Genomic DNA, 26,973 nt, shown 5'->3' on the forward strand with positions numbered 1-26,973 from the left:
ACAGTGCTATATTTTTTAAGCAGAAGGCTATATGAAATTAATTTGATTAGAATACACCAACAGTACCATCACACTGTAATCATGATTGGTTAAGTGTGTAATGTCAGCAATGTCCTATTTTATAATTGTGAAAAATGTACTAATCATAAAAATTGAGCCAAAGAGAGACAACTACTGAATATCTATATATATTACCTTAAGTATCACACTGGGGCCATTATAAGAAAGTTTTGAAAGAAAATATCTATTCATTTATGTTATGGGAAGCACACTCCCCCCCAAAAAAACAAAAAAAACCAAAAAAAACAAACAAACAAACAAACAAAAAATACCCTTATTTATTCTATACAATTTATGAATTACAGAATATTTTTAACAATTAACCAAATAAAGTCATGTTATATCATGGTGGTCTACCATATGATATGTACAGATGGTACAGAGACAGGTGGTCCATTATCTGACATTTAAACTGTTTTCCTCATCTAATCATTTGTTTGGTTGTTTAAATATAACTTAATGACTGTCATTCTTACAATAGTTAACAATCTTTCAAGTTAGAAATTGATTTTTATTTCAGGCAAATTATGAACAGGTGGGCTAATTTATTTACTGGATAATTTCTTGAAAAGTGAATTCAAAATCATAGGTTAAGTTTGAAAACTAATTTTTTTAAAAAGTATTAAGCATATTTTTAACACGAAGATTTCAGTTTCATATCTTGCTTTTTTAATGTCAAGATGTAAAACTCTGTAAATATTTCCATGTAATAACAATACATTGTAGCTGCACCGCTAACAGGTTATTTTTTTTCTATACTATGATTTAATTACCCCTACCGTTAATGGTTTTATCAATGTTTTCAGGAACATAAAAGTCATATGATGATTTCAAGATACCACCTGATCATGAATATGAGGCTAATGGTGAACTTCTGTTTTTACATCTTCAATGTTATAAAACATGCTATAGAACAATCTCTATGTTTGATGATATTATGATGATGCAAATTTCTCAATAAAAGTCAGAGTTAAGAGTTGAACTCCTTGTTTTCATGTTTTGTTCTTTTTTTTTTAAATCATGTTTTTTATGCGTAGTCTGTAATTAATGTACATTAACAAATTAATAAAACTCTTTGAAAAGCAATTTTTCCTATTTTTGTGAAAAAAAAAACTGAATGTCATGATATAAAAGGGAACTGTTTTCAAAAAAATCTAAGCATATAGAATAAAATTCTTCTGAGAAAAGTTATAAATTTTATGATACAAAGTGAATTAAGCCCCATTTCTGAAAACTTTAAAATATTCTTTCAGTCATATTCATATGTTTCACAATAAAAAAAAAACAACACATTTTTGATTTTCTAGACTATTCACTTATTGTTTTAGTCTCTAATAAAAAATTAAATAACTTTAATTCTATTACAACATTTTTTATCATTAGCTTCCAGACTAACATTGAGGATATGACTTTCACAATATCTGCTTCCATTTATGACCAAATAAATTACTATCCAGACTAATAGGCAGAGAAAAATTAAATAAAAGCACCAATTTAAAATACCAAACTGTAAATAATCCATTTATCAGAATTATATGTCTGTCTCCTAGAGTGGGAATTAGCCACTAAGATAATAACACACTCACAATACTATTATATTTCTATATTTTCCTCTAACCATTCTTTTTCATCAATAGCCAAATCATATTTAATCATAAATGTATTTATCAAAATGGCATCCCATAGTTAAATCTCGGAAATGAATCAATGAAATGTCTTCTTCTATAATCAAATGAACGCAGAAATGATAGGCTTAAGCACTGTTAAGTAACACATCCATGGAAATCTAAGTTAATAACATCATATTTGTAAGCCTTAGCATTATTTGAGTCCGTCAATCCAATTCTTAATTATACACACAAAATAAATTGCCTATCATAGAAAGGGAATACAAGTCAAATATTTGATAAACAATAGTGAAATCTAGCAGTACTTTATATTGCTGACACTGGTAGTCAATTATGTTTTATTTTTAACAGTACATCGTCCATATTAATAGCAAAGTACTCTTATATCTCATCAAGTTCTGTGAACAAATTGTATATGTATATATACATACAATTTTTTTTAACGTTTATTTAATTAAATCTTTAAGATCCTTTTTTATGAAATAACTGCATGCATGTAAAATTGAATGAGGAGGATATTTTTTTTTACAATTCTTAAACTCTTTTTAAAAGTATTATTAATTCATATATATGTGATAATGCCTGCTGAGAAATTCTTATTTTAAAAAATAAAAATAAAAATAAAAAGTTAACCTTTGGCACTTGTTATGATAGTTTTAAAATCATAATTAATTTTACAAAAAAAAGTGAAAAATCCTATCGTACAGATTTTCTTCCATACTTTTTAACGCAGCTGACAAGTATAAAAAATTCTATAATAAATGTTTGAGTCATTTCAGTAATCATTTGTTTGCATACTAATAGCATCTCCTTATTCCTACTGAAACAGTTGCACCTAGTATCATAATTGATTTGGGATTCATATCTATGACACTTCCACACAATAACCTTTTACTTGATTATCAAAAATATTGTTTTACTAACACCAAACATCATAATTACAGTGTTTAAATGCTGCACCCATCTGTTCAAGAATCTGATAGCCATAAAATCAGTTTTCAAATCTAAAAATGGTCAATTCCCTGGCCATACATAATCAGCTTTAAATAAAATATGACTACTCAAATGGGTTCCATAGCTCTACAGAAAATTACAGAGTAATGGTTGTTGTGATAATGTTATATTTCTATCACCAACAATGACAGACCTATGGGACTATCTACAGAGGACACAAGGAAGCACACAGAGCTATATTTAGATTTTTAAATCCAGAGCATCACATTTGCACATTAAAACTCATTCTTCACAACATTTCAGTTCTTAATTTTCTTGAAAAAAAAATCAAGTTAATTTTATCAAACAATTATTGACTTTAGGTACATTTAGTATAGTAGTGAGAAACAAGGTCCTCTTTACTGTAAACATAGAAATAATATTACAATACAAACAATGACCTAAGATATACAGTTTGATATCTAACAAAGGAAGCATGATTCATATGTATCTTGATATAAATAAAATGATAAGTCGAAATTTGGATGGGCAAGATTATCTTACTATACTCCTCTAAATCCGTACGTCAAGAGTCCTGAAGACAAACTATCAGACAAAAGGAAGCATGCTTCATGTATATCTTACAATTTCAATAAAATAATCAGTCAGAATTTGTAACGGTAAGGTTATCGTATCAGGCCTGGGTTTCATAAAAAAATCTTAAGTTGAAAATTTCCTCAAATCCTACGTTTTTCCTAAAAGTCAGTTACAAGTGATCTGATTGGTCAAAATTTGAGTTGAGGAAGGACTAGAGGAAAATCTCAGTTTGAGATTTTCATGAAACCCAGGCCAGATCCCTCTGTTAGGACCAGTTTTCTGACAATAGGAGACCACAAAACACACGTTCTAATGGAACAAAGTAAAATTGAGATGGCTTGGAGGATGTCTATTCATGACCCACCACCATAACAAATGCAAGTTAATCTAAGAACAGTCAAACCCATCATACATGACTTTCTATATAGAAGAGTAAAATCATGGTCCCTCTAGAAGATAGACTTTATATACAGGATAATTTTACAGAGAATGCAATACATAGGGTTATAATGATCATAGTCTTTTAAGACAAGTTATTGTTGAATATAGGTGCTTGCTAAAGCAGGTTTGACAGTAATAAACATTCTGAGACGTTCTATAATATTGATTTGTTATGACATATATCGTTAATTTGATCCTCTATCCTGTCCCATACTACCATTTATTGTGTACAAAGTTACAGCCCTAGATTATTCATACAAGCAGGAATTATCAGGCCAACAAAAGCTTTATTTTTATATACAAGATAAATAAATATTTAAGTGTACATTCTCAAACCAAAATAAATAATAACCTTTTAGACATGAACTTGGTGACTGCCACTAACAATCCAAGACCATGTTGGAGAAATTCAGCAGCATCTTTATCGTCATGTATAGGACCTTGTACACTTCTGAAATACTGGGTCAGTTTGTCCACAACACCAATACTGATCATATAACTGAAATGAAATAAACTAAAGTCAAGAGGGTTTTTGTTGTATTTAAACAACCTTTCATATTTTTTCTTCAAATATAAGTGATAAAACCATAATTAATCTATCAGACAGCATTTCTAAGACCAAAGTATTGTAATGTGAAAATATTGAACAAAGTAGTGTACATTCAACTTTGACCTATAGAACAAAAAATTAATACTCACTAAAATCATATCAAGTTTCTTCATCAAAGTAAGAAATGATAATAAGTTCAAATATCATGGTATTAATTCAAATACAAATGTATTAAATATTCTATGAAAATTTTTTTTTAAATTCATGTACCCGTAATAGCAAAGAGGCAAAGGAAATGTTAAGAACAATATTTCTATGATTAAATAATAATGTGACTTCATAGATCCCCCATGTTTACACACACCATTAATCTGCAGAACAATGGTAAGAGAAATGTAATTATAGCTCCCAGGACATCATATTAAGAGTTTAGAAGATCATTACCATTTAAAGAATAATGAAAAGTCTGTTGCAGTAATAAATTAAAGATAATCCTACCCATCAATTACAGTTTTACATCTTAATACTTGTTAATGTTGCCCAAACACAGTAGGCAAACTATACCCCCAAGACTCCTAAGGAGATGTTTAGGGTGTAAAGTAAAGCTGCTTATACAAGAAACAATGGCTATGTAATACATCATTAGCAGCTTAGAACAAATTCTATTTCCCTATCAGTTTCTGGATAAAGAGATAAATACTTGACAGGCATAGAAACATTTCATATAACCCATAGAGGCTACCTAATCTGTCTTTTTTTTTTGGCATTTCATATCATCTTCTCCTAATACATTTTATTTAAAAGTAATGTTCCAAAGTTTAGAGATGTATATACATGTAAGAAAGAATAGTCAAGACACTCAAAAGACATGGGCTTGCTTGTCTTCTTTATTTTGGGGTAATTTTTACAAATTAATTTGCATGCCAAATTTTGAATAAAGTTTAACAGCTTTTTTTTAAACCAAGAGAAACCATAACTGGAACAAACTTTGCACTTAAAACACCAAGAGAAAAAGATGAATCCTACAAAAAAACAAGAAGGAGCCTGAATTGCTCACATGGTTTAATTGTACTTTTAAAGGGCAATACATTTAACAATGAGTTGTCAAACAATTTTTACTCAAGAATACTTTGGTAGGACTTACCATAAGAATCATTTCAGCTGTCAGTTTCTTTCTATTCATCTTATATCATATGCAAGGGTTCCATCATTTTTTTTATAATACAGGTATCTTTGGTTTTGTAGGAAGAACTTTTCATCACTTTATTTCATCAAAATGTGTGAAATTTTAAAATTCTGGATGTACCTATTAGTAGCTTAGAAGGGTGAAGGTACCTACTACCACCTCTTATATGGAAACATGTTTCAGACTGATATGGAAAAATGTTTTTTTTTTCATATATATACCAGGGTCAAAGTTGACCAACCCTGGTATGTGACACATTGTCTTGAGGTTGTCTACTCACAAGTCAAAAATCAACAGCCTATCTTATGAGACAATAAAGTTACAGCACATGGAGCATTTACAACAACAAAAACCCAAAAGACCCACAAAATTTGACCTGAAGGTCAAATGGTCATCTGCCCTAGTATGGGACACATTCCTTATACTGAGGTTGTTTACACACTTTTTTATGGACAGATGCATGGATAAATGGATGAACAGACTAAACAAAACAGGGCATCTGACTTTTTTTATCGCAGGGGTCTAAAGTAAGTTTTTGAAAAATTGAGAAATAAAGTTTTCTTTAAAGGGATAAATCACTGCTGATTCATACATAAAACAATTTAGTGAAGTATAAATGAAAGGATTAGACTGAACAAATATTCTCTCCTACATATATTACACTTAAGGATTTAAAAATAAACATCTGACAACAATCAGTTTTGTTTTATTACTATGAGCTTTCCTGCCTAAGAGAGGTAACTCAGAATTAATGCTTACCACAGAACTACAGGTTATATTAGCACAAATATGTCTCCTCTGTATTCCGCCAATCTTTATCCCAAGATTAAGCCCAGGAGAAGATCCAGAAATATTTATGATAAGTGGATAATAAAAATTATATTTTCAAGGAAAAATTGTATAAAATACCTAATTTAGAAGCTAACAGCCCATACATAAGTATTTTATGGGGCAATTTAAGGCTAAGGGTTGCTACTGAGAATTAATGTTTGAAAAAGTAACCCCCTTTTTGAGGTTCAAATGAAAGGCAAAAACGCGAATGAAATAGTTGTTTTTATTTATAGGGGTGTATTTTGGAAACATTGCTTTAGATTGGAGAAAATTCACCCAGATCTACTTTAAGATTTTAGTGGAAGTGGGGACCCCACACGAAGACAGCAATGGGAATAATTACATTCTTGTATCCTATAGTTGGGGAACTAATTTCTCTGGTTTGACATACCAGTAACCATGAAAAACTATCAGTAGTTTTAAGTAAATTTTAAAGTTGAGTCATAATAGGATAATTAATTGGAAAGAGTGAATAACCAAAATATTATCATGTGTGCCTGAGAACCCCTAGATTTAACGAGTATGCAGAACTTGTTCCAAGCACAATTTAAATCCTCAAGCATTCTTGGCACCAGTGATAATATTTTAGTTATACATGATAACCAATTGATTATCCTATTTATTATATAGATTTTCTTAATAATTTATCGATATGTTCAACATGAATTTAAAATTCTGTGATTGGTGGATTGATATCAAAGTTGTGATGTTTTGGTGGGAGAAAGCATGAGAGTGAAATTACCAAATTTATTTCACAGTGTGAATTATCAAAGTTTATTACATAGGGAACATTCAATAAAACACTGCTATCTATAAAATAAGTATATATATTATTGAAGGATTTTTCATGATATCACCAAAATTAAAAGCAAACTAAGGTGATAAACTCACAAAAAATAAATGCATGAAACAATATTTAAATTACCAGTTCTATCATAAAAGTACATAATATTTAACTTACCTGATCATATCATTGCCTCTGCTCATAAATGCATCTCCAGTGCTACTCATTCTCTCCATTGAAGCTTCACTAGTGACTAGGGACGGATTGTGTTTGGCCAGACAAGACAGGATTGTCGACAGAAGCTGTAGAAGACTGACAGCCACTGCATCATACGGTAGAGATGTAGGCTGACTACTGGACGAAGAATTAGACAGGATCTGGTCATTAGGCATCATGATCTGCAGAAATAAACAGAAAAGAATACAGTAAGATATCTTGAGTGCTTAAACAACAAAAAGGACAAATAATATTACCCTAAACAACAGCTGCCATTAGCCATTCGTCTTGCATGTATTGAAACACACTTCATACATAATGTCTTTAGAAGGTCAATAATAGACTATAAATAACTTTAGGTGATTTGGTAGGTTCCAAACAGCCTCAAAACATAACAATTATGTCTGAACTTCAATGATGCAAAAAATCTATATATCAGGATTGTGGATAGAAATAGAACAACATGTCAGTGAGAGATTTCCTTCTCATGAACAGGAGAATTTACATAAGAGAGAATGGTCAAATTAGCAGAAGTCTCTCAGATATGTACAGAAAGTCAACATTTAAGAAAAATGTAAAATGTAAAATACATAAAACAGCAATAATGAACCTTTACCAAATTACCTGTCTAAAAAAGTTCAATTTCAATACTACTAAAATATTAAAGTTGCACATGTTGTCATGCTAGGAATACCCAAACTGTACAGGAAGTTTATACCAGACGGCACCAAAAATTATGTACACTATGCTCATTCTTTATAAACCCAAACACCAAACAGAAATCAATCTATCCAGTTGAAGCTGATTTTTTTGTGAAAGAAATTCTTTATCTTTTCATATAGTGAAAAATGACTAAGTCCCAGAGAACATGCATTTGATATCACACTGCACCAAAAATCACTTACAATGTTTGCCCCATCAAATAAGTCAATTTTTACTATCTGACATTTGGTAAGACAACTAAGGATCAGATAATACTCAGTGCTTATAAGCAACTGCCTCCAATAGTATAACATAAAATTGTTTGTGGTCAAAGGGAGACAAATTTGAGAAATTCATATTTTCCTTTGTGATATGTCTTCTTACATTGGTCTTAAAATCTTTAAAAATTTATGCATTAATGAAAGATAAAGAAATACTCTGCCAAATGATAGTGAAATGGTGTAAAAAGGGGATGGCAAAATGTTAACAAGACGCTCCTAGGAGCCTGAATCGCTCACCTGGTTTTACTTTGCCTTTCAAGGGCAATAAATTTAAGTAGTTGTCAAACAATTTTGACACAAGAAGAGTTTGGTAGGACTTATCATAAGAATCATTTCAGCAATTGGCTGAAAACTGTAAAAAAAAACATCACTTTTTATCTTTCTAGGGCAAAAAACTCTTACAAGGAGTCATCAGACAACTTTGCCCCCTCGGAGACTTGTGTAGGCCTTATAATTAGGATCATTTCAGCAATTGAAAGAATTTGGCTAAACCTAACAGATTTGGAGATACTATATGCTAAAAACTTCTGACTGACCTCTATGTGTTTTATTTTTAGTAATGTCAGCCATGCTTTTGAACAGATAAAAAATCCCCCTGTCAGTTCTATGCAGGATACCCCAAGGAACATTCATACCAGGTTTGGTTCCAAATGATCAATTAGTTTCAGAGGAAAAGATTTTTTAAAGAAATAACATCAAAAACAGAAAAAAAAAACAAGGAAAAAGGGCAATAATTCCAACAAAACTTAACAGACTAAAATGAAAATTGACCCCAGATAGTACTCATCATGCTGAACACTATTTCCCCATATCAGAATTGGCTAAACCCAATGGTTTTGAAGATATATGCCAAAAAATACTGTCAGATCCCTATGTTCTATTTTAGTAAAGGCAGCCATGTTTTTTTATGGATATAAAATCCCATAATCATTTCTATGCAGGATACCCCAAGTAACATTCATATCAAGTTTGGTTCTAATTGGTCAAGAAATTCAGATCAGAAGAGTTTTGAAAAATTGTTAACGATGACCATGACAATGACCACAGACAACTGTGCAAAGTGTCAAAAAAATTCAATGATTCATTCTCAAGTTATCATCTGGAAACTTCAGGATTTGAACACTACTTATTGAATTCTGCTGAAAATTAAAATAAATCTGTATTTAATCATAGTTAACAACTGTGCAAAGTGTAAAAAAAAATCATTAATTCATTCTCAAGTTACCATCTGGAAACTTTATACAAGTTAAATAAAAAGAAAGCTCAGTATAGGCAAGTTTTATTGTTATCCCACTTACCAGTAATCTTTGACACAGTAAATCAAGGATATGTCCTACTTTATTACTAAACATCATGTAGTGACAGTTGTCATAGCAACCTTTACAAGCTTGACGAAGAACAGTACATGTCAGTATAATGGATCTGAAAATGTATTAATGATAGGAGTTTCATATTTCAGGCTAAAAACCACTAATTCCACTTGCCATAGGCTTCTATGCTAATTTCACAATATTCAATGGCTTCTCTGGACTTTACCTTAACTTTAACCTGCAGAGGACTATATATCAGCATGATTCTACATATGTCAGCTCACAATCCTCAGAACGGCATGTGGGGTTAGCAGACTTGCAGTGCAGTACTGGTCACCGGAAGTGAAGGGTCTATAAATAGCATGGGAAATCCCAGTGTTTTCACAAGATAGGGGTATATTTAAAAATCATTATGGAGATTAGGCTTCACATCACAAGGAGCAAAATGCACCTATAAAATGTACAGAAATGTTTTTCCTTTCAGAAACTGTTTAAATTTTTTAAATAAGATGAGAACTTTTTTCACAGCACTATGAGGAACAGGGGTAATTTCTGCGTAGGACTATTTTTGCGTACGTTCCAAATGCTCATTGGTTGAATTGGTGGTCTGTAACCTTTCAACTTTAGCTTGTTTTTTTCCTAAACATCCTTGAACTGTAATTTTTTTACACTTGAAAATTATAAAGGAATACATTTTCTTTGAATAATTTCTTGAAATATGAAAAATTCACTGAAATACCCCTGCTTCATATTAAAGAAATTTTCGAAGTTCAACCAAGGAAGTGTATTTTTACAACTTGACATAAATATAATAAAACAAATCGAAGTAACTTGAATCCAGAACTTAATACCAAAAAAAAATTGCATTAAAGTCATCAAGAAGTGAAGATAGTCAAACTGTACATATACTTACTTCTGTGGTAAGACTGGAGGTAGTTCTTGGTTAACTGTATCAGCTAATGATAAAATTCTTGACATAGTACTCAACCCACCAAGTGCCCGCAGACATGCCTGATTTGCTGGTATCTGAAATACATTGAAAATACGATTAATAGTTTTATTTTTTTTCAAAACAGCTATCAAGACTAAATAAGCAAGATATGGGTAATACTTCTAAATGAATGTGTTCAATCTAGAAAGAACACAAAAGAGATACCTCCAACTCAACTTTATACATAATACATAATACAATTATATAGGAATGTCCAACATGAATAACATTTGAATGTAATGTTTCAACATCAGTGTAAAAAGTTCTCTGTCATGTAAATCAGGTACACACCTTTTTATCAAGAATTCGACTTATTTCACCAAGAGCTCTATCTAAAGCTGACACTCTACTCTGTGACCAAGGACCTTTCTCCGTGTTCTGTAGGTATTTAATAATATCCCTGTTCACCTTGTTCAATCTAGTAAAAAAATATATATTGTTTAGCAAACTATTTTTATGAGCAACTTATTTCTTCTTACTTCATGAGTGAAAAAGTTCATTCTTTTCTAATATTAAACTGCTGTCTTTTACATGTCCTTAATTGTATGCCCTTCTTTAGTAACTCAGATATTTCTGAGATTTTTCACCAAGTTTTGCTGTCTACATACATACAAAACAAAGAGCATGAAATAACAAAAATATTCAAAAACTATTGAAAAATTGCAAGTGTGGGCTTTCAAAAGGAATCTAATTATATAATTTTTTCTCTAAATTAGACCAGTACTAAAAAAGTCAATATTCTGAAGTGTAGTCATTTTGACTCATAATAACTCAAAACCCATTAGAGATAATCTGATAGGTAAATACAGGCAGGGATTTTCATCAAACATACAATAAAAAAAATTCCAATTGGACCAAAAATTTTAAAAAGTTTATTTTTAACATGTGGTCCCACTTTGGCCCCCCATATACTGAAAATACTAAATGCTATCTTAAATCATTTATGTATTCCACACAAAGTATTTTATAAGAAGCATATTAAAAAAGAATTTTCAAAATTGACTGAGAAATAAACCTCCACATCAATTTTAAATAACATCTGTTTTATCCCTTTTGGCTCCTCTTTTTGTAGAACAGTAGAGGTCAGCAACTCCATTGCAATTAGCAAGCTTCCTCAAGCAGCAAGTAACTGTACATGAAAATTTCATGACATTTGATTCAAGTAAACTAAAGTTATCACACTGAAACAAAAAAATAATGACTACAATGCCAAAAAAATTATACTCAGTATGTGTGTGCAAGGCAAGAAATTACTTGAGTTGGTAGGGAAAAAATACATGTGTTGATAGATTATTATCCTGAGAACTTACTTTGCTTTGTGTTCAGACTCAACCAGCTGTTGTTTTCCTGTTAATGAATTGTCATACTCCAGCCCTCTGAAATAAATCATCATACATCAAATTTAAGAACTAATAAATACATAAAATACAAAATTTAATAAGAAAATGTTAAACCTCCTTATTCAAGTATGATCTGCTATTTCCTCTTTATATGCAAAGCTGTGTAAAGTTTAGGACACTTCAAAACGCAACATGACATTCATGTGACAAACAGATCCAAAATCTGGAAAATAATAAGTGGTCTGAAGAATATTGTTGTGAATTGTCAGCATTGGAGTATATAAATCTAGACCATCATTTTGACCACATAGATACAGATAACAAATCTGCCAAACTACGATTCATCACTGACCTAGAAGTCATTCTCTGTCTCAGTTTTTTACATCTCTTCTTCATTGACTTCTGTCTTTCCTTCTCAGATACTATTTTAGGATGAGTACTGTTAGTAGGAGCATCAACTATGTGCTTCAGATTGAATTTTTCCTAAAATAAATGATAAAAAGAAAAGTGATATCACTATTACATGCATAAATACTAAAATAAAATCCTCTGCAGCTAGATATGGTCACAAATGTCAAACTACAACAGTAATAACAACTTCAGGCATTGTCAGTCAATGGACACAATTTCTAAATCAATACACCTCTTCAACAGATACCGTATAGCGTTTTATTTTCGCTTATTTTCGCGGTGCGACGGAAATCGCGAAAATAAATCCCGCGAAAATATCCATCTATCGGAATACATATTTTCAATTAAATAGCAAGGGGATTTTCCATATTTCCTAACGGTAGACGGATCAATATGTAAATTGTGAATACTTTTTAAGATCGATCAACCCCGACATTCTAGTCCGACGTCATGAATGAATCTCACTACATTTCACACAAAATAGTATTACGACAGGAATGCTAAGTAAAAGTTGAAAATGAGCATCTTAAATTTTTTCAAGCCGAAAACCTTTGTGCCTTCCGAAAAATCAGAATTGGCTGATGTAGTGGGTCCAAGTGCTTTGAAAGAAGCAAATGAGCGTGTGATTGAAATCATAGGAAGTCCGTCTATTAATGCTAGTCAAAATGCAAGTTCAGATAAAACACCCACTTTGACGAAACGAGGAAAATATCTTATTTATATGCCACAAGATCGTGCAGAAATTGGAAAATACTGTTCACAGAATGGACCAGCCTCAACCGTTAGGAAATTCAGTGGAAAGTTCCCAAAATTAGCTGAAAGTACTGTTCGTAGCATGAAAAAGGCGTATGAAAATTCCTTAAATTCACGAAAAAGAAAATTAGACTTTGACGGTGAAATCTGTGAACTGCAGCCCAAAAAGCAAGGTAGACCTTTACTCATAGGAGCAGAACTTGATGCTAAAGTTCAGAAATACATTAACGTTTTGCGTGACAATGGAGCCGTTATCAATACACAGATCGTTGTTGCTGCTGCTAAAGGCATTTTGACCGGCACTGATAGGAGTTTATTAATCGAAAATGGTGGCTCTATAGACATTTCTAAAGACTGGGCAAAATCTTTACTCTCTAGAATGAATTTTGTTAAACGCCATGGTTCCACTGCATGTAAGAATGACAAAGTTGAAAATTTCGATAAACTTAAAGAGGAGTACCTTGATCGTGTTGAAAAACCTGTCAAAGATTATGATATACCCTCTACTCTTATCATTAACTGGGATCATGCAGGAATTAATATCGTTCCTGTATCAAACTGGACAATGGCTACAGAAGGATCTAAAAGAGTCGAGATCAGTGGTTTGGGTGATAAGCGACAAATTACGGCAGTTTTTGCTGGTACACTTTCAGGTGAGTAAAATCTTATAAATTCGCTAATTTATAAAATTATCCATTAAATAAATTCTATTAATAATGATACATAATTAATTGTCATAAAATAAGAATAAGTGTTGATCACACATAACTGTAAATACACACCTGTCATGACATCGGTAGATCAAAAGGTTGTTTATGTTTTCGATTGACAGAACACTCCAAGCGTTGAAAAATTAATCCGATTATAATTAACGGTGAAGACAAACAACACATATTTGATCCTATTCACAATCTTTTACTTTTAATCTGCTATAGATAGACGGCTATGTAAACATAATTTCGTCCATTTAAATATCATTTAAAGTGTATTTACAAATAGACCTAAGTCCTTACTATTACTTTCCCTTTTAGGTGAATTTCTACCACCCCAGATAATATACGGAGGTAAAACTGACAAGTGTCACCCTGTTTATAAATTCCCGTCTGACTGGGACATAACCCATTCCGAAAATCATTGGGCAAATTCTGATACACAAATGGACTATGAAAAAAACATTATTGTGCCGTACATACGAAAAATACAACGAAAAGAGAATTTGTCAGTAAATCAAAAGGCTCTATGTATTTTTGATGTATTCAAAGCCCAAATGGGAGAGGATTTTCTCGATTTCCTAGAGGAGAAACATATCAAAATAGTCTTTGTTCCAGCTTGCTGTACTGACAGACTGCAGCCCATGGATGTTAGTGTACAGAAGGCTGTAAAAAATCATATGCGTGGTTCTTTCGAACAATGGTACTCAAATGAAATCGTCAAACAATTAGATAAAAAGGAACAAATAGACGAGGAAATCATTAATCCTGTGGATTTGTCACTTAGCAGATTAAAACCGCTTTCCACAAAATGGCTGGTTAAGATGTTTCAACATATCAAAAACAATCCGGAGATTGTCCGAAGTGGATTCCGAGAAACCGGAATTAGTGTTGTCTTGGGTGACCTTCTCGAGGACGAATTCGAGGACGAACTACCACTTGCTAGGATGTCACACTCAAAATGATTTGATTTTATTTTAATACCGTATTATCTGTATATGTTTTATTCTGACTATGTCTTTCTTGTCATTCAATAAAATATTTTATCTTTTAGTGTTTCGTACTTAAAACAATTTCCTTTTAGTACTGAACATTTCCGTTTTTGCAATGATGCATCTTTTTTTTATTTCCTACAAAAATGCAACAAAAAATATATGTACACAACACACTTACCGCGAAAATATTTTGTTGCAAATTCACGAACCGCGAAAATAAAACCCGCAAAAATTTTTTACACACTTTTGGATACAGAAACCGCGAAAATTTACCCCCGCGAAAATAACCCGCTATACGGTAGTTAATTTAAAGCTCATACAATTTAAAGTTACACAGAATTAGATAATAATATTTTCTGAGTTAGCTTTTGAAGGGGTTTAACATTTTGATTTTTGTTTTAATAATAAAAAAGACTTAAAAATTGATTCAATAAATGAGAATATAATCAATTCAACTTACAATATCTTCTTTAGACATTGATGTACCAGAGTTATTGTCCTTTAATGCTTGTTGATGTTTCTTCCCTCTCAAGTGACTCAATAGATATACTTCTGATGGAATCTACAATAACATCACTTCATTTAGTTACAATAACATAGGAAAACAATGGAAATGGTTTCCTTTTGTTAAAAATACTTAATTGTAAGAATCAGGTAGTGGGTGAAACATGGTATGAAAAAACCCTCCATGTTGAAAGTTTAATCTGACTATTTGTGCCATCATAATAAAGGAAAAAAAGACAACATTTTCCATACCATTTTGGTAAATCGAGTTATAATTTCATTGAAATGTTCGGAAAATAAACATTTCAAGGGCAGATAACAGTCAAAAACATCAGTTTTCTAACAATCGATTAAAAATTTCTTGAGAAAATCCAGTGGTACAGTGATCAAATAATATTCTTTCAAGTAGAGTAAGCATCCTTCAGTGAAATTATATGGTCAGAACTGTGGTTTTTGACATGCATGTTTCTGATTTTTCCCATTTTGTCTGATTTTTGCCTTATTCTTACACTTAACATTGTAGTGGTATTTGATTTAGTGACATAAACATCAGATTTATATCCAGTTGCAGATCAAGAAATTTCAAAAGGGGGGGGGGGAGTGGGCTGCTCAAGTGATTTACTTGAGAAATAAAATATCAACATAAATGGACAGCCTGTGGTAAAACAATGATAGTTATTCTAATAGGACTAGTTTCTTCCTATTTTTTGTAAAAGACATAGCATATATGTTGCACAAAACAGTGGCCATTATGGACCAGATTTATGTTATGATGTTGGTAAAATTGGGTAAGACTTATCTTGGATGTCAGAAATAAGACTATCACATTGGTCACTTGTTTATCAACAGCTGACCTGGCTGTAAAGACTTTTGCAGCCAGTCATATTAGAATTTACAATCAACCAACATTCACGACCATAAGGATTTGTCTATTATCATTTACATTTTGCTGCAGTGTTGCTTTCAATTCATGCTTCCACCTTTGGTGAAGATACAAACGTTTATCTAATAAAACCATACCAAAGCATTACAGATAGTGCAGAGTTTCTTCTTCTCATATGGTTTACTAGTTGGGGCATCATTATGGTCTTCAGTGGAATGTCTCAGTACACTCATCTCAAATGCTTTCTCCCTGATCTGCTGTAATGCCTCTTGGTGTCTCTGAGTAGATTCATCTTGCTGTTAAAAGTAATTAATTGGACTTTATTATTTTTTTTGATACATTTACTAAGATTATATGAAAAATCTAATTTAAAGTAATACATTTTTAATCATCAACAGTTAAAGTAATTTTTTTTCTATTTAGATGATTAGGTAAAACAAAAAAAAGACTGTAGTTTCATCTAGATCCAAAGGCAAGAACAATAGCAACATAAATCAAATGAGCTTGATACCTTCTGTTGTATCTTTTTTTGAAGTTCCTGTATATGTGCTTCATGCTGAGCATTTAAAACAGCAAGTCTCTCTTCTCTTTCTCTGAAAAAAATTGAAGATATTTATATATCCATTTATGTCTACCATGAAACTATACAATAGTTGGGTTCTTTTAATTTTCCTTGTAAGAACTGTGAAGTACACTAAAACATATGATTTCTGTACACTGATACATCAGCAGGGCAAGTCAATCAATTGTCACAGAAAAGACAGAACCTTAGCATGCTCACATAATCAACATGCCTTCATGTCTTATACTCAAGTCTTATTTCTGTAAAAATCAATCTTACCTAAGCTTTTATGGTTACTTATATCATCAAAGTTGAAAGAAATATGACAAAAAATGAATCATGCTACCATATCTCAGCAACAATATAGTAATGACAGATGGACTAGTTACAAAAGTCATACCCTTCACAACTCTGTTGTGTGGTTTATAACTATTCAAATAAATTTGGTTTCCTGTGTCAACATTTGCAAAGATTTACATCAGGACAAACATTTAAACAATTCTTACTTTTCTTTAGCTCTTAAGGCCTCATGTCTTTCTTTTTCTTTCTCCAGTTGTTGAGCAGTGAACCTATTTTCCCTCTGTTTTCTTTTTTCCTCCATTTCTTTCAGTCTAGCTTGTTTTTCTGCCTCAATAGCTTTTCTCCTCTCCTCTACTGCAGCTTCTTTGGCTAGCTTCTCTTCATGTTTCCTCTGTCTCTCTTCCTAAACACAAGACTGACAAATGAATCACTTGCTATTAATCTTTACAATGAATTTACAAGGCTTGGAAAATTATGACTTAAAATATATATGATACATAAAACTTTCATAATTCCCCAAGTTTTCATTTATATTTAATAAATACTAATATCACCAAAAATTGTGTGTATAATGCCCACATTTTTACATGAAAATAATTTCCAGAGCACGGGATGGGCATTATGCATCAATATATGAGAATTTACCACAAAATGAAAGATTTTCATATGATAAGAGGGACTGCATAATGTAAACAAACAAAACAGAAGTGAAATGGTACTGAAAAAAAGTTAATCTAATCATTAAATAAATCTTTAAATATTATAGGATTAAACAGCTATTTTCGGTTGGTCATGGATGTATGAATGGATCTTCGAGCTCCCAAACTCAATGAACAGCCAAAGGCCATTTATGTTATGTTTGGGAGTGGAGTTAAATTTTAAGCATTTATAAGTTTTTCCCGAGCTAAAAATTACTCTCTATAAACAAACTGTACCAGAAAAATCAATGTGCATGTAACGAACTATTTTTACGGTTAGTTCGTTGCCACGCATTTTCGAACAACACGGCCACCATATTGGTTTCAAGCTGACTGGTGTGCATGCATGTATGAACGATCTGGCGAAGTTCATGCAAGTATGAACTTTCTGGCAAAGACGTTCTCCACCAATCAAAAACGGCTATAAGCTATCATGAAGAATCTTATGATCAGAATTATTGAATTTTAAATGGAATTTTCTTCAAATCATGTTTGAATGTCTAAATAATATGCTTCAGACTAAGTTTATACAACATTTCTTTCTTATAAAACTAATGAAACAACCAAAAACCAAAATGTAACAATGTCCTTTTATTGTCAAACCCCCCTTATTAACTGTTTTTGCAGCCTAAAATGAGTATTTTGAAACTTATCTTTATTATTTCTCACAATTTTCTATCATAAAAGTACGTTTTAAAATGAAAAATCATGAAATTTGAGTTACAACCAAAACCAGAAATGTCCAATTTTCCCAACTTTTGATGTTGTTTTATAAGCCATTTCAAACATCCTGTGGAAAGTTGATTATGCTTCGAAATTAAAATAATCTAATTGATGTAGCTACAGATCTTGACATGATGTTTTATTGTGAATAAAAGTTTCTTTCCTTTACATTTTTGTTGGAAATACTGCATCAAGTAAATAAGTCGACCGATCAAATGCAAAATTTTGATCTTTGGTCTGAAAAAATAACCTGGAGACGATTCCTGAACTTTGCCCTCCTACTAGACAGCGTAGACCACCATCTATATTTATAATTGGTGCATTTCTGATGTTTAACTCAGCAGTAATTCCATCATCTGACTGGGCGGAAAGTATTAATTGTTTTCAGCTTTAGCAGGTTCCAATTGTTCAAGGGTTCGCAGTCAGACCTGCCTATTTATTTCAAATTTCATCCTAGCCCCCACAATAAAAATTAAATGGCAGATCCTTCAGATCTTGAAAACTTTTTTTTTAAAAGTTTTGAACTTCAAAATTGCACTGCATACAATAAATAAATGCTTACTATACACATGTGATATTTCTGAGAAATACACCTTAATGTTCAATTTTGGGAAAAAAAGACCAAAATATCAAAGATCCATACATTTTTCACTTTCTATCATCAGAACTTATATTTAGAAGTTAAATAAGTACAAGAGTAAAAGTTATTATTTTTTCCACATGCTGGAGTTCTATTTCAGACTTACCTGAATATCTTGCAGTCTAGCTTCTGATACTTGGTGTTTAGACAATATATCATGTCTCTTGTTCTGTGCTTCTAAAGTGTTGATAAATGCAATTTCATTTGCCTGAATAAAATTGTATGGTGTTTTAACAACAATTTTAGCAAATAAACTGACTTTGTTCTTAATACAATTGTTTTTATACAATATATATAAAAAGATAGTTCAGATACTCATGCAACATCAATCAGCAACAAAAAACAGATTATAAACACTGTGTTACTTTTGTTTTATTTCACATCTTCATTTTATACTTCCAAATAATTATAGCCATAAATCTCCTGTATTAACACTATTTCTTAAAAAAAAAACACACACATACACAACAAATGGGAGATAATTTTTACCTTAGCCTCCTCTTCATGAGCTTTTTGAGCCTTTAATTTTAACTGTATTTCTCTTTTCTCTTCAGCCCTCTGCATTTTTCTTAAAATGGTTTTTTTCTTTTGATTCATTAACTCGTCTTTCCAAGCTCTAACTTCTTCTACCTGACATTGAATGCATATCCATATGAAACATAATAGAAACTTTTACTTACAAATCTGAATAATCTGACAGAAGCTGTTGTTACCTCATTTTTACTTAAATATAATACATAATACATAAATGGCCACTCCTTGGTAAAACAATCATAAAATGGAGTTTCTGTGGCTTATTTCGATTCTTCTAAGACTAGTTTCTTTATAATGTTGAATAGACACTGTCTATGATGGTCATATTTTTATTAATTTTTTACCATGGCTGTGGTCTAAGGACCTTTGAAGCATGTCATTTTATAATTCGACAACTACTTGAAAGACAACTGGTGTGGTTTTTACATTTTACACCTGTGTCACCAATTGAATAGTATACTCCTGGTTTTTTTATACAAAAAGATAAATGATGTTACAATGTTCACAATGTAAAAAATTACATTGCTTTGCTGACATCAAAAGCCATTCCGAGCAAATTTGGAAGTAAACAAATCAAAATGTAAAATGTGAATTCATACCTTCTTAGATAGATCTTTCAGTCTTTCAGCCTTTTCCTGCATTAGTTTTTCTCTTTGTTCTTGTGCTTTTGCCTGCTTTTCTTCATGTCTTTTCTTGGACTCAGTGGGAGATCTGCAATTCAAGGAGGAACATATACAAATTACATAAAAGGAGACAACTACTGAAGTATTTCATCAATATCATATTTTTATTTATGATAATGAGATCAGGTTATTGCAAAGTATTGATTTACAATTATCTGTCAGCATTTGACAGATCTACAGCAAAGCCTCAGAAACAGGTTGTGGTCTGGTTTAACCATTTAGAACACCAGAAATCCAGTGCTTTTCAGGACTACATATCTAGTTTTGCATAACCATCATCAGTCTCTCTAAAGGCCTTGCAGGTCATTAGCAATTTACTTAAACAGTACTAAATAAATCTCATCCATCAAGAGACCCGAGTACTGGCTGAAGATTTTCAGATGGTCCATAATGGTAAAGAATACATTCAACAGCTTGCTTTTTGCTCAAACTCTGCTATTTACAATAATATCTAGATTTTCCTAACACACCTAAATATATGAGTAATTATTGACAGTTAACAAGATTTGATGGTACTTGTGCCATATTTTTTATATTGACCCACAATGGATCAATAAATGATGTAATTGTTTTTAATGAAAAATCTGTTCAAATGAAATTGATATTTGTTTCCATTTTAAGGGGGGGTGCACTTTTTTTCATGTCATTCTTTCTTTATCCCTATACCTCTTTCGTGATGGCGAGGAAAGCTTTTCATGCATGTGCACACCATGTCCAGGTGTTCTAACATCATCTTCATCATCCTCTATCATATCACTCCAGTCTCTCTGTACACCACTGGCTTTATCAGCTGGAAAACACAGACAAGTTACTATTTAATGTAAAGCAATGAGACATCAAATTTACGATATTATTGGGTACCATATGAAATAATGCAATGTTTGAAGATTCTTTTCAGTTTATTTTCCTTTTTTTTAATTTTGTTAGTTAAAACCATAATGTTCACATCAGATACTTTAAAAGAGTGCAACAAATGCAATGAAAATATCATAGCAATAAAGGAAACTTGTTGCTGATGATTAAATGTGAAAAAAAGAAATGTTACTCTACCTTCATACTGTGCAACCATTGTATCCCAGTCAAGACTTTGAGCTGAAGTATCTAAACAGGAACTCATTGTATTCTATAAGATAGAAAAAAAAACTTGCTGAACATATAAATATTGCTAATTCAGACTGTGAAGTAAAATGTGTAAATGTATTTTACTCAAACTGAAAGCAACTGACTGAATTGTTTAAATTGCCATCAGAAACCCTTTCACTTGTAAATGACAAGATCAGGAAAATAGAATAAAAAAGCGGAATATAAAACCCAATCAAGTTCAAAGTGAAATTTTCATGTTTAAAAAATGTGACAAATGATAATATTTAGAAGCAAAACATTGAATATTTCAGTTAGAGAACTGAACTCAAATAAATACCAACCCCAAGTTCATTCTCGGTCTCAGTTTCAGTTTCCACCTCTATAACAGTGTTCTCTTCTTTGGCTAACTCCTTCAGCCATGTTTCTTCCTCCTGTATAGCAGTCTCTAAAGCTTGGTTCTGGGCCTTCTCCAACTCATCAGTTAAATCATCTTCCTGGTCCATGGCACTTACCAAAGCCTACATTAACATGTATAATTGATTATTCAACAAAAAGCAGCAACATGAAAAATAAATTGTTCACAAGAGGTCTCCTTTTTTTTTCATTGGCAGTGTCTGAATGCTATATGGATTGATACTTAATACATTCCCAGCCTTTATTTTTCATTGGCTTTAAAGAATGTATTATCCATGCCAAAAGTTACATGATTATCTCTTATCATTAAGAACCATAATGAATTACAGTAAAACCTTAATTCCTTTTGGACTTGTTTGGTTTATGTAGGTGTATGGTTTACACAAGTTAAAAAATGCATTAAAACTGAAATTAAGGAATTTTAAGGCATCTGGTTTATACTGATTTTTAAAAATATTATTCAAGGTTACGTTTACGCAAGTTTCACTGAATTAAGATGGTAAATTTTATTAAGTAAAATGTCTTACATCATCAATTTGACTAATATCTTCCTCTATATCATCTTTACCCTCAGATATTGTTCTATTTCTGCTCTCCTTTACGTCATCAGATTTTCTCACTATATTAACAGGACTAGCTCTGGATTTCTCCGGTTTATCAAGTTTATTTACAACAGCAGATTTGTATGACCCAGAGACCCCATTTTTAGCCTCTACCCGTGGACTATTCTGAGACTTAGAAGGCTCAATTCTTGGACTACTCTGAGGCTTGGAAGTTTCTATTCTTGTACTACTGACACTTTTAGTTACATCAGTTTTTGAACTACTTAAACTCTTTGATGAATCATTCCTTGGGCTATTGACATTTCTCCGAGTCCTAGAAGATATGCTTGTTTTAGAGTCTGTCAGACTAGTTGGTCGAGCTCTAACACCTCTCTTTTCTTTGGTCCCGGTTTTCCCACTTGATACTGGTCTGCTTTGGATGTTATTGGTCCCCTTAACTGTTCCACTATAAGTTGGAGGAGATTCACTCTTAACACTGGATTCTTGTTTATCAGTTTGTTTTTCAACTGGTTCATTTTCTTTCTCACTGTCTTTCCGAGGATTTTTAGTCACTGAGTTATGCCTAACATCTGAGAGAGATTTTCTCATAGTTGGGTGATTGTCCTTGTTCCTTTTATTTACAGGAGCATGTGGATCAGACATTGTTCTAGTAATACTGGATGGTGTCCTTCCAACACTTGTCAAATTTTCCATGGAATTCCTAGATCTGGATTTACCTCCCCTTTGAACAGTTTCCCAGCCATCATCTATAATAAGTACGAAGATTTTAATATAGCAAAATTAGTATAATTTTTAAAGGCAACATATTTTTAACAAGGTTAGGCTAGATAAAGTAATACCATGTTGCTGGAGTAAAAAGAGATAACTATTTAGTTTACTTGTCATTCATTGCAGACCCCTGGTGGGGGGCCTTGAGCTGATATTTTTCATCCGAGTGGGGTTGTTGTTTCTTTGTCATACTCGCCATACCATTCTCGTTATGTTTCATTGATTTACAATTACATCATACCAATCATCAAAACACCACTAAATGTAATTTGATCGGTAACTACATGTAAACATCTACAAATGTATGTGAACATCATAATGTCAACATTCTGATATTTGCATAAGTAATGTTTTTTTTTTCAATAAAAATAAATGTCAGAAATCTGAAATCTTTCTGGGACAAAAAACAGTTAAGAACACCAATCAAAAACATTTGCCAGACAGTGTCATAACTTACCTTCTATAGTATTACTACCATCAGTATCAGCCTCAGAGGATAGTCCATTCTGTAATGGTGGAGGTGGAGATGGTAGGGTTGGCTGGTCTGGTGTATTAGGGGTGTCAGATTTAGGTGACAAAGGTGAGGATGGTACAATTCCCTTTACTCTATCTGCCCAACTGTTCCCTGGACTGGAAAATACAAAAAAAACATTTAATTGCAATGCTTACTAAGTTACAAACTGAAGAAGGTAAAAAATGATTCCTCTTAAGTATACATTGAATATTTTAGATTATAGTTGTAATAGATTTCTTCATAATCAGACCTCTTCATAACTTGAATGCAGGGTTTTTGTGATGCACTAATTTTCATTTCTTTCACAATGGTAGAAAAGTGGATGTCAAACTTATTTCTCCTACAATGATACAATTCATTAATTCCAAATCACAGATTCTGTTACATTGTATTCCTTAGATTTATTTAATGACATACCTTTTGTTGCAATCATTGAACTGTAGAACTCTCTGAGCAGGGCTAGGAGAGTTTCTGGATTGTATTTGGTTGTGTGGTGCTTTACCAGGTGACATTTTCCTTACTTCCCAGGCTATTGGTGCAGGTCTGTTAAATAAGATACACAAATGTAATCTAGTAATACAGACCCTGTCTACAATAATCTTGAACTTTATGATTTCTTTACTTAACCAATATGACCAATAAAGCTTCTGATTTAGTATGGCAATCTGTATACATATGTAGCACACTTTACAGTGAAAATCTAAACGAACTGCAATGAAACAGTCAGGGTAATTACCTTGGATTTGTTCAGACAGTATACAAACATGAATTTAATACTACTAATATCAATTCTCTTCATTTTAACAGCTAAATTATAATTCGTAACATGATAAGTGAAGATTCCACATACATATAAATACAACTGAACATCATTAAAACACAGAAAGATACCTATAAAATACACTTATAATAAATTGTTTGTAGATACATGTATGTCCAATCTGCTTTGTTTGATAATAATTCCAATTCTACTTTGTTTCAACACAAGTTTTCTTTTTCTAATGTTTTGAATATAATGCATATAAATTGATGTTTCAAAATGTCTCCAATAAATATAACTGAGGTAAATGACCATAAATGACCTAAAGAAACTTTAAGGAAGCAAATTTTACAGTCAATATCATTTCATTTACGTAAAATGAGTTATGATTGCATTGAAATCCACTGCAAATGGACATTACAGGAGTAGATAACTCTGTCTTATACTGTTAGATTGGTGGGTTTTGATATGCATGTTTCAAATGTTTTAACACTTTGCCTGATTCTTACGAAGACTTATACTTAAATGATCTACATGTATGTGAACAAAACTTACCTATCCCCTTCTCTTGTGGCATCATCGTAGGCCTTCATCACATGCATTCTTTCAATCAGTGATTTAAAGTCATTGGTACTTTGTTCGAGCATCATAATTACTTCCTGAAATAAAAAGGGAACAAAATCTGGATATTTTTATTTATTAAAAGCATTTTGGACTAATGAGAAAAGTCTCAAGGGTCTAGTAAAATAACTAAGTTAATTTCATTAACCTACTTTTATGGTAAGTAAAAGGTGTAATAAATGGTAACTGAAAACCAATTAAAGGGAATGAAATTACCAGAACATTTTATGGCATTCCTTTATAATCATGTAATAAGATAAATTAGCTTCAGTCCCATTTGCATGTCATTGTCATATAACACAGAATAAAAACATGAAACAAGTTATTAGATACTACATACAGAAGGGATCGTTCTGGCATAGTTTGCAATACATGCACACAAAAAATGTGCTTTGTTATGCACTGATTTTTATAAATGCATCAAAAAACTCAGACTGGGCTTTTGTAAGTTGAGAGTTTACAAATTTGTATCCATAATAATATTACTCTTTTGATTTTCTCAAAGTAATTAAATATGTCAAGATCATTTTATAGATAACATTTAGTTACCAAATGTTCCTTGTGTAAAAAAAATGTGATAGTTCACATATAAAATAAATTCTATAATTTTACTTTCAAAGACTGACATTCTCCTGCCAAAACCTCACTACACTTTTTCTCTTGTGATATTAACTTTATTTGACATCACTGATGATTTGGAATATTAATCCCCAAACCACAAGTTTAAAATTCATTTGTGAAAACCATTACAATAAATGCATGTAGGATAATCATTTGGTTATCTTGAATGACCAAAATGTAACTGTACCAAGAAGGCATGGAGATTTGTCTCTTGGTACACTTTTGCACTCCTCGTCACATTTTGGTTATTCATTCATTCTTATAAATTATCCTATCATTCATAATGCATTTTTATTATAAATCATTCATTACAGATGTTTAAATACAAACCTTGCATTCAACAACACTCTCATCCTGTTCACATGTTTCATAAATGGCATCTACAGCTCTTTGTAGATTATCAAACAAGAATTTCCAGTATCTGGCCCGTCTGTCTGTTTTCCTGGATCCTCCATCAGACCTTGGTGATCTTGTAAGGTCCTGTTTCAGTAGAGACTGGTCATCAGCTGATGATGGTCTAGGTTTGTGATGAATCCTATGATGTTGACTGTCTTTCTGGGAAAGTTTTCTCTGCCTTCCTGGTAGTCCTTGGCCTACAATGTACCAAATTTTAAACTTCAGTATTATTATATTGTTAATAAAATGCAATACTGATTTATCCAACAGTCCATAGTCAGGGGCAGATCCAGGATTTGAGTTTAGGGGGGGCGTTAATTGAATTAAATGCCGTGCAAAGCAAGGCAAGACATATCTTTGGGGTGAAACTTGTGGTTAAAATTTTTTTTCTTACCGATTTAGGGGGGGGGGCGTATGCCCAGTACACCAGTCCTTGGATCCGCACCTGATATTTGCTCCATTTAAACAGTCACCAGATATTTCTACTGTTGACCCAGAGAAAAGTACTTTCTCATACATCACAGTTTTACCCCATTATAATAAAAAAAACAACAAATTTACACATTTCAAGGAAAAGTAACAACATGATAGAAGATGCAAAATCCACAAAGCAAGTTGTTGGAAAAGGGTATTTTTAAATGAATAAAACAGCCAATGGACAAACACTGATTATTAATGAAACTATTTTGTTTGGTTTTAACTCATTTAAATATTTGATGACTTGTCATTTGGGGAACAGTCCATTTATTATCAACTCCCCCAAAAAAAATCAAATCTGAGGGGGGCATACACAATTCACCACATTCCTCCTCAAAATGTCCCAATTTCATTAAGAAATATTAAAAAAGAATGATAAATATTTGCCCATTTGAATTCTGATTTCAATAGAAAATGCCCATTCTCATAATTTTAATCTAAATCACCGCTTACCCTCAGCAAGACTAGGGTAATAGTTTGTACATCTGAGTAAAAAACTGATTTTTCCAC

The 26,973-nt window shown here is 31.9% G+C and overlaps 1 protein-coding gene across 6 annotated transcripts in view; it reads right to left on the bottom strand.

The window, feature by feature from the left end:
• LOC148622371 (S phase cyclin A-associated protein in the endoplasmic reticulum-like) overlaps window positions 1–26,973 on the bottom strand; it is a 56,183-nt gene that overhangs the window by 10,296 nt on the left and 18,914 nt on the right. For all 6 annotated transcript variants that reach the window (XM_088572235.1, XM_088572239.1, XM_088572237.1 and 3 more), the window contains 22 exons: window positions 25,921–26,183; window positions 24,904–25,007; window positions 24,006–24,131; window positions 23,532–23,704; window positions 22,271–23,052; window positions 21,671–21,847; window positions 21,297–21,369; window positions 20,913–21,036; window positions 20,163–20,274; window positions 19,519–19,659; window positions 19,136–19,237; window positions 17,175–17,371; window positions 16,618–16,699; window positions 16,244–16,402; window positions 15,180–15,281; window positions 12,203–12,333; window positions 11,821–11,886; window positions 10,802–10,928; window positions 10,433–10,545; window positions 9,508–9,631; window positions 7,188–7,408; window positions 4,012–4,158 (listed from right to left, as the gene is read on the bottom strand). In XM_088572235.1, coding sequence (XP_088428361.1) covers window positions 4,012–4,158; window positions 7,188–7,408; window positions 9,508–9,631; window positions 10,433–10,545; window positions 10,802–10,928; window positions 11,821–11,886; window positions 12,203–12,333; window positions 15,180–15,281; window positions 16,244–16,402; window positions 16,618–16,699; window positions 17,175–17,371; window positions 19,136–19,237; window positions 19,519–19,659; window positions 20,163–20,274; window positions 20,913–21,036; window positions 21,297–21,369; window positions 21,671–21,847; window positions 22,271–23,052; window positions 23,532–23,704; window positions 24,006–24,131; window positions 24,904–25,007; window positions 25,921–26,183 — 3,646 coding nt within the window. The remainder of the gene's footprint in view (window positions 1–4,011; window positions 4,159–7,187; window positions 7,409–9,507; window positions 9,632–10,432; window positions 10,546–10,801; window positions 10,929–11,820; window positions 11,887–12,202; window positions 12,334–15,179; window positions 15,282–16,243; window positions 16,403–16,617; window positions 16,700–17,174; window positions 17,372–19,135; window positions 19,238–19,518; window positions 19,660–20,162; window positions 20,275–20,912; window positions 21,037–21,296; window positions 21,370–21,670; window positions 21,848–22,270; window positions 23,053–23,531; window positions 23,705–24,005; window positions 24,132–24,903; window positions 25,008–25,920; window positions 26,184–26,973) is intronic.

The sequence above is a fragment of the Perna viridis genome, chromosome 3 (genome assembly GCF_037379345.1).
Source record: "Perna viridis isolate PV_CMFRI_1.1 ecotype Kerala chromosome 3, ASM3737934v1, whole genome shotgun sequence".
Classification (NCBI taxonomy): Eukaryota; Metazoa; Mollusca; class Bivalvia; order Mytilida; family Mytilidae; genus Perna; species Perna viridis.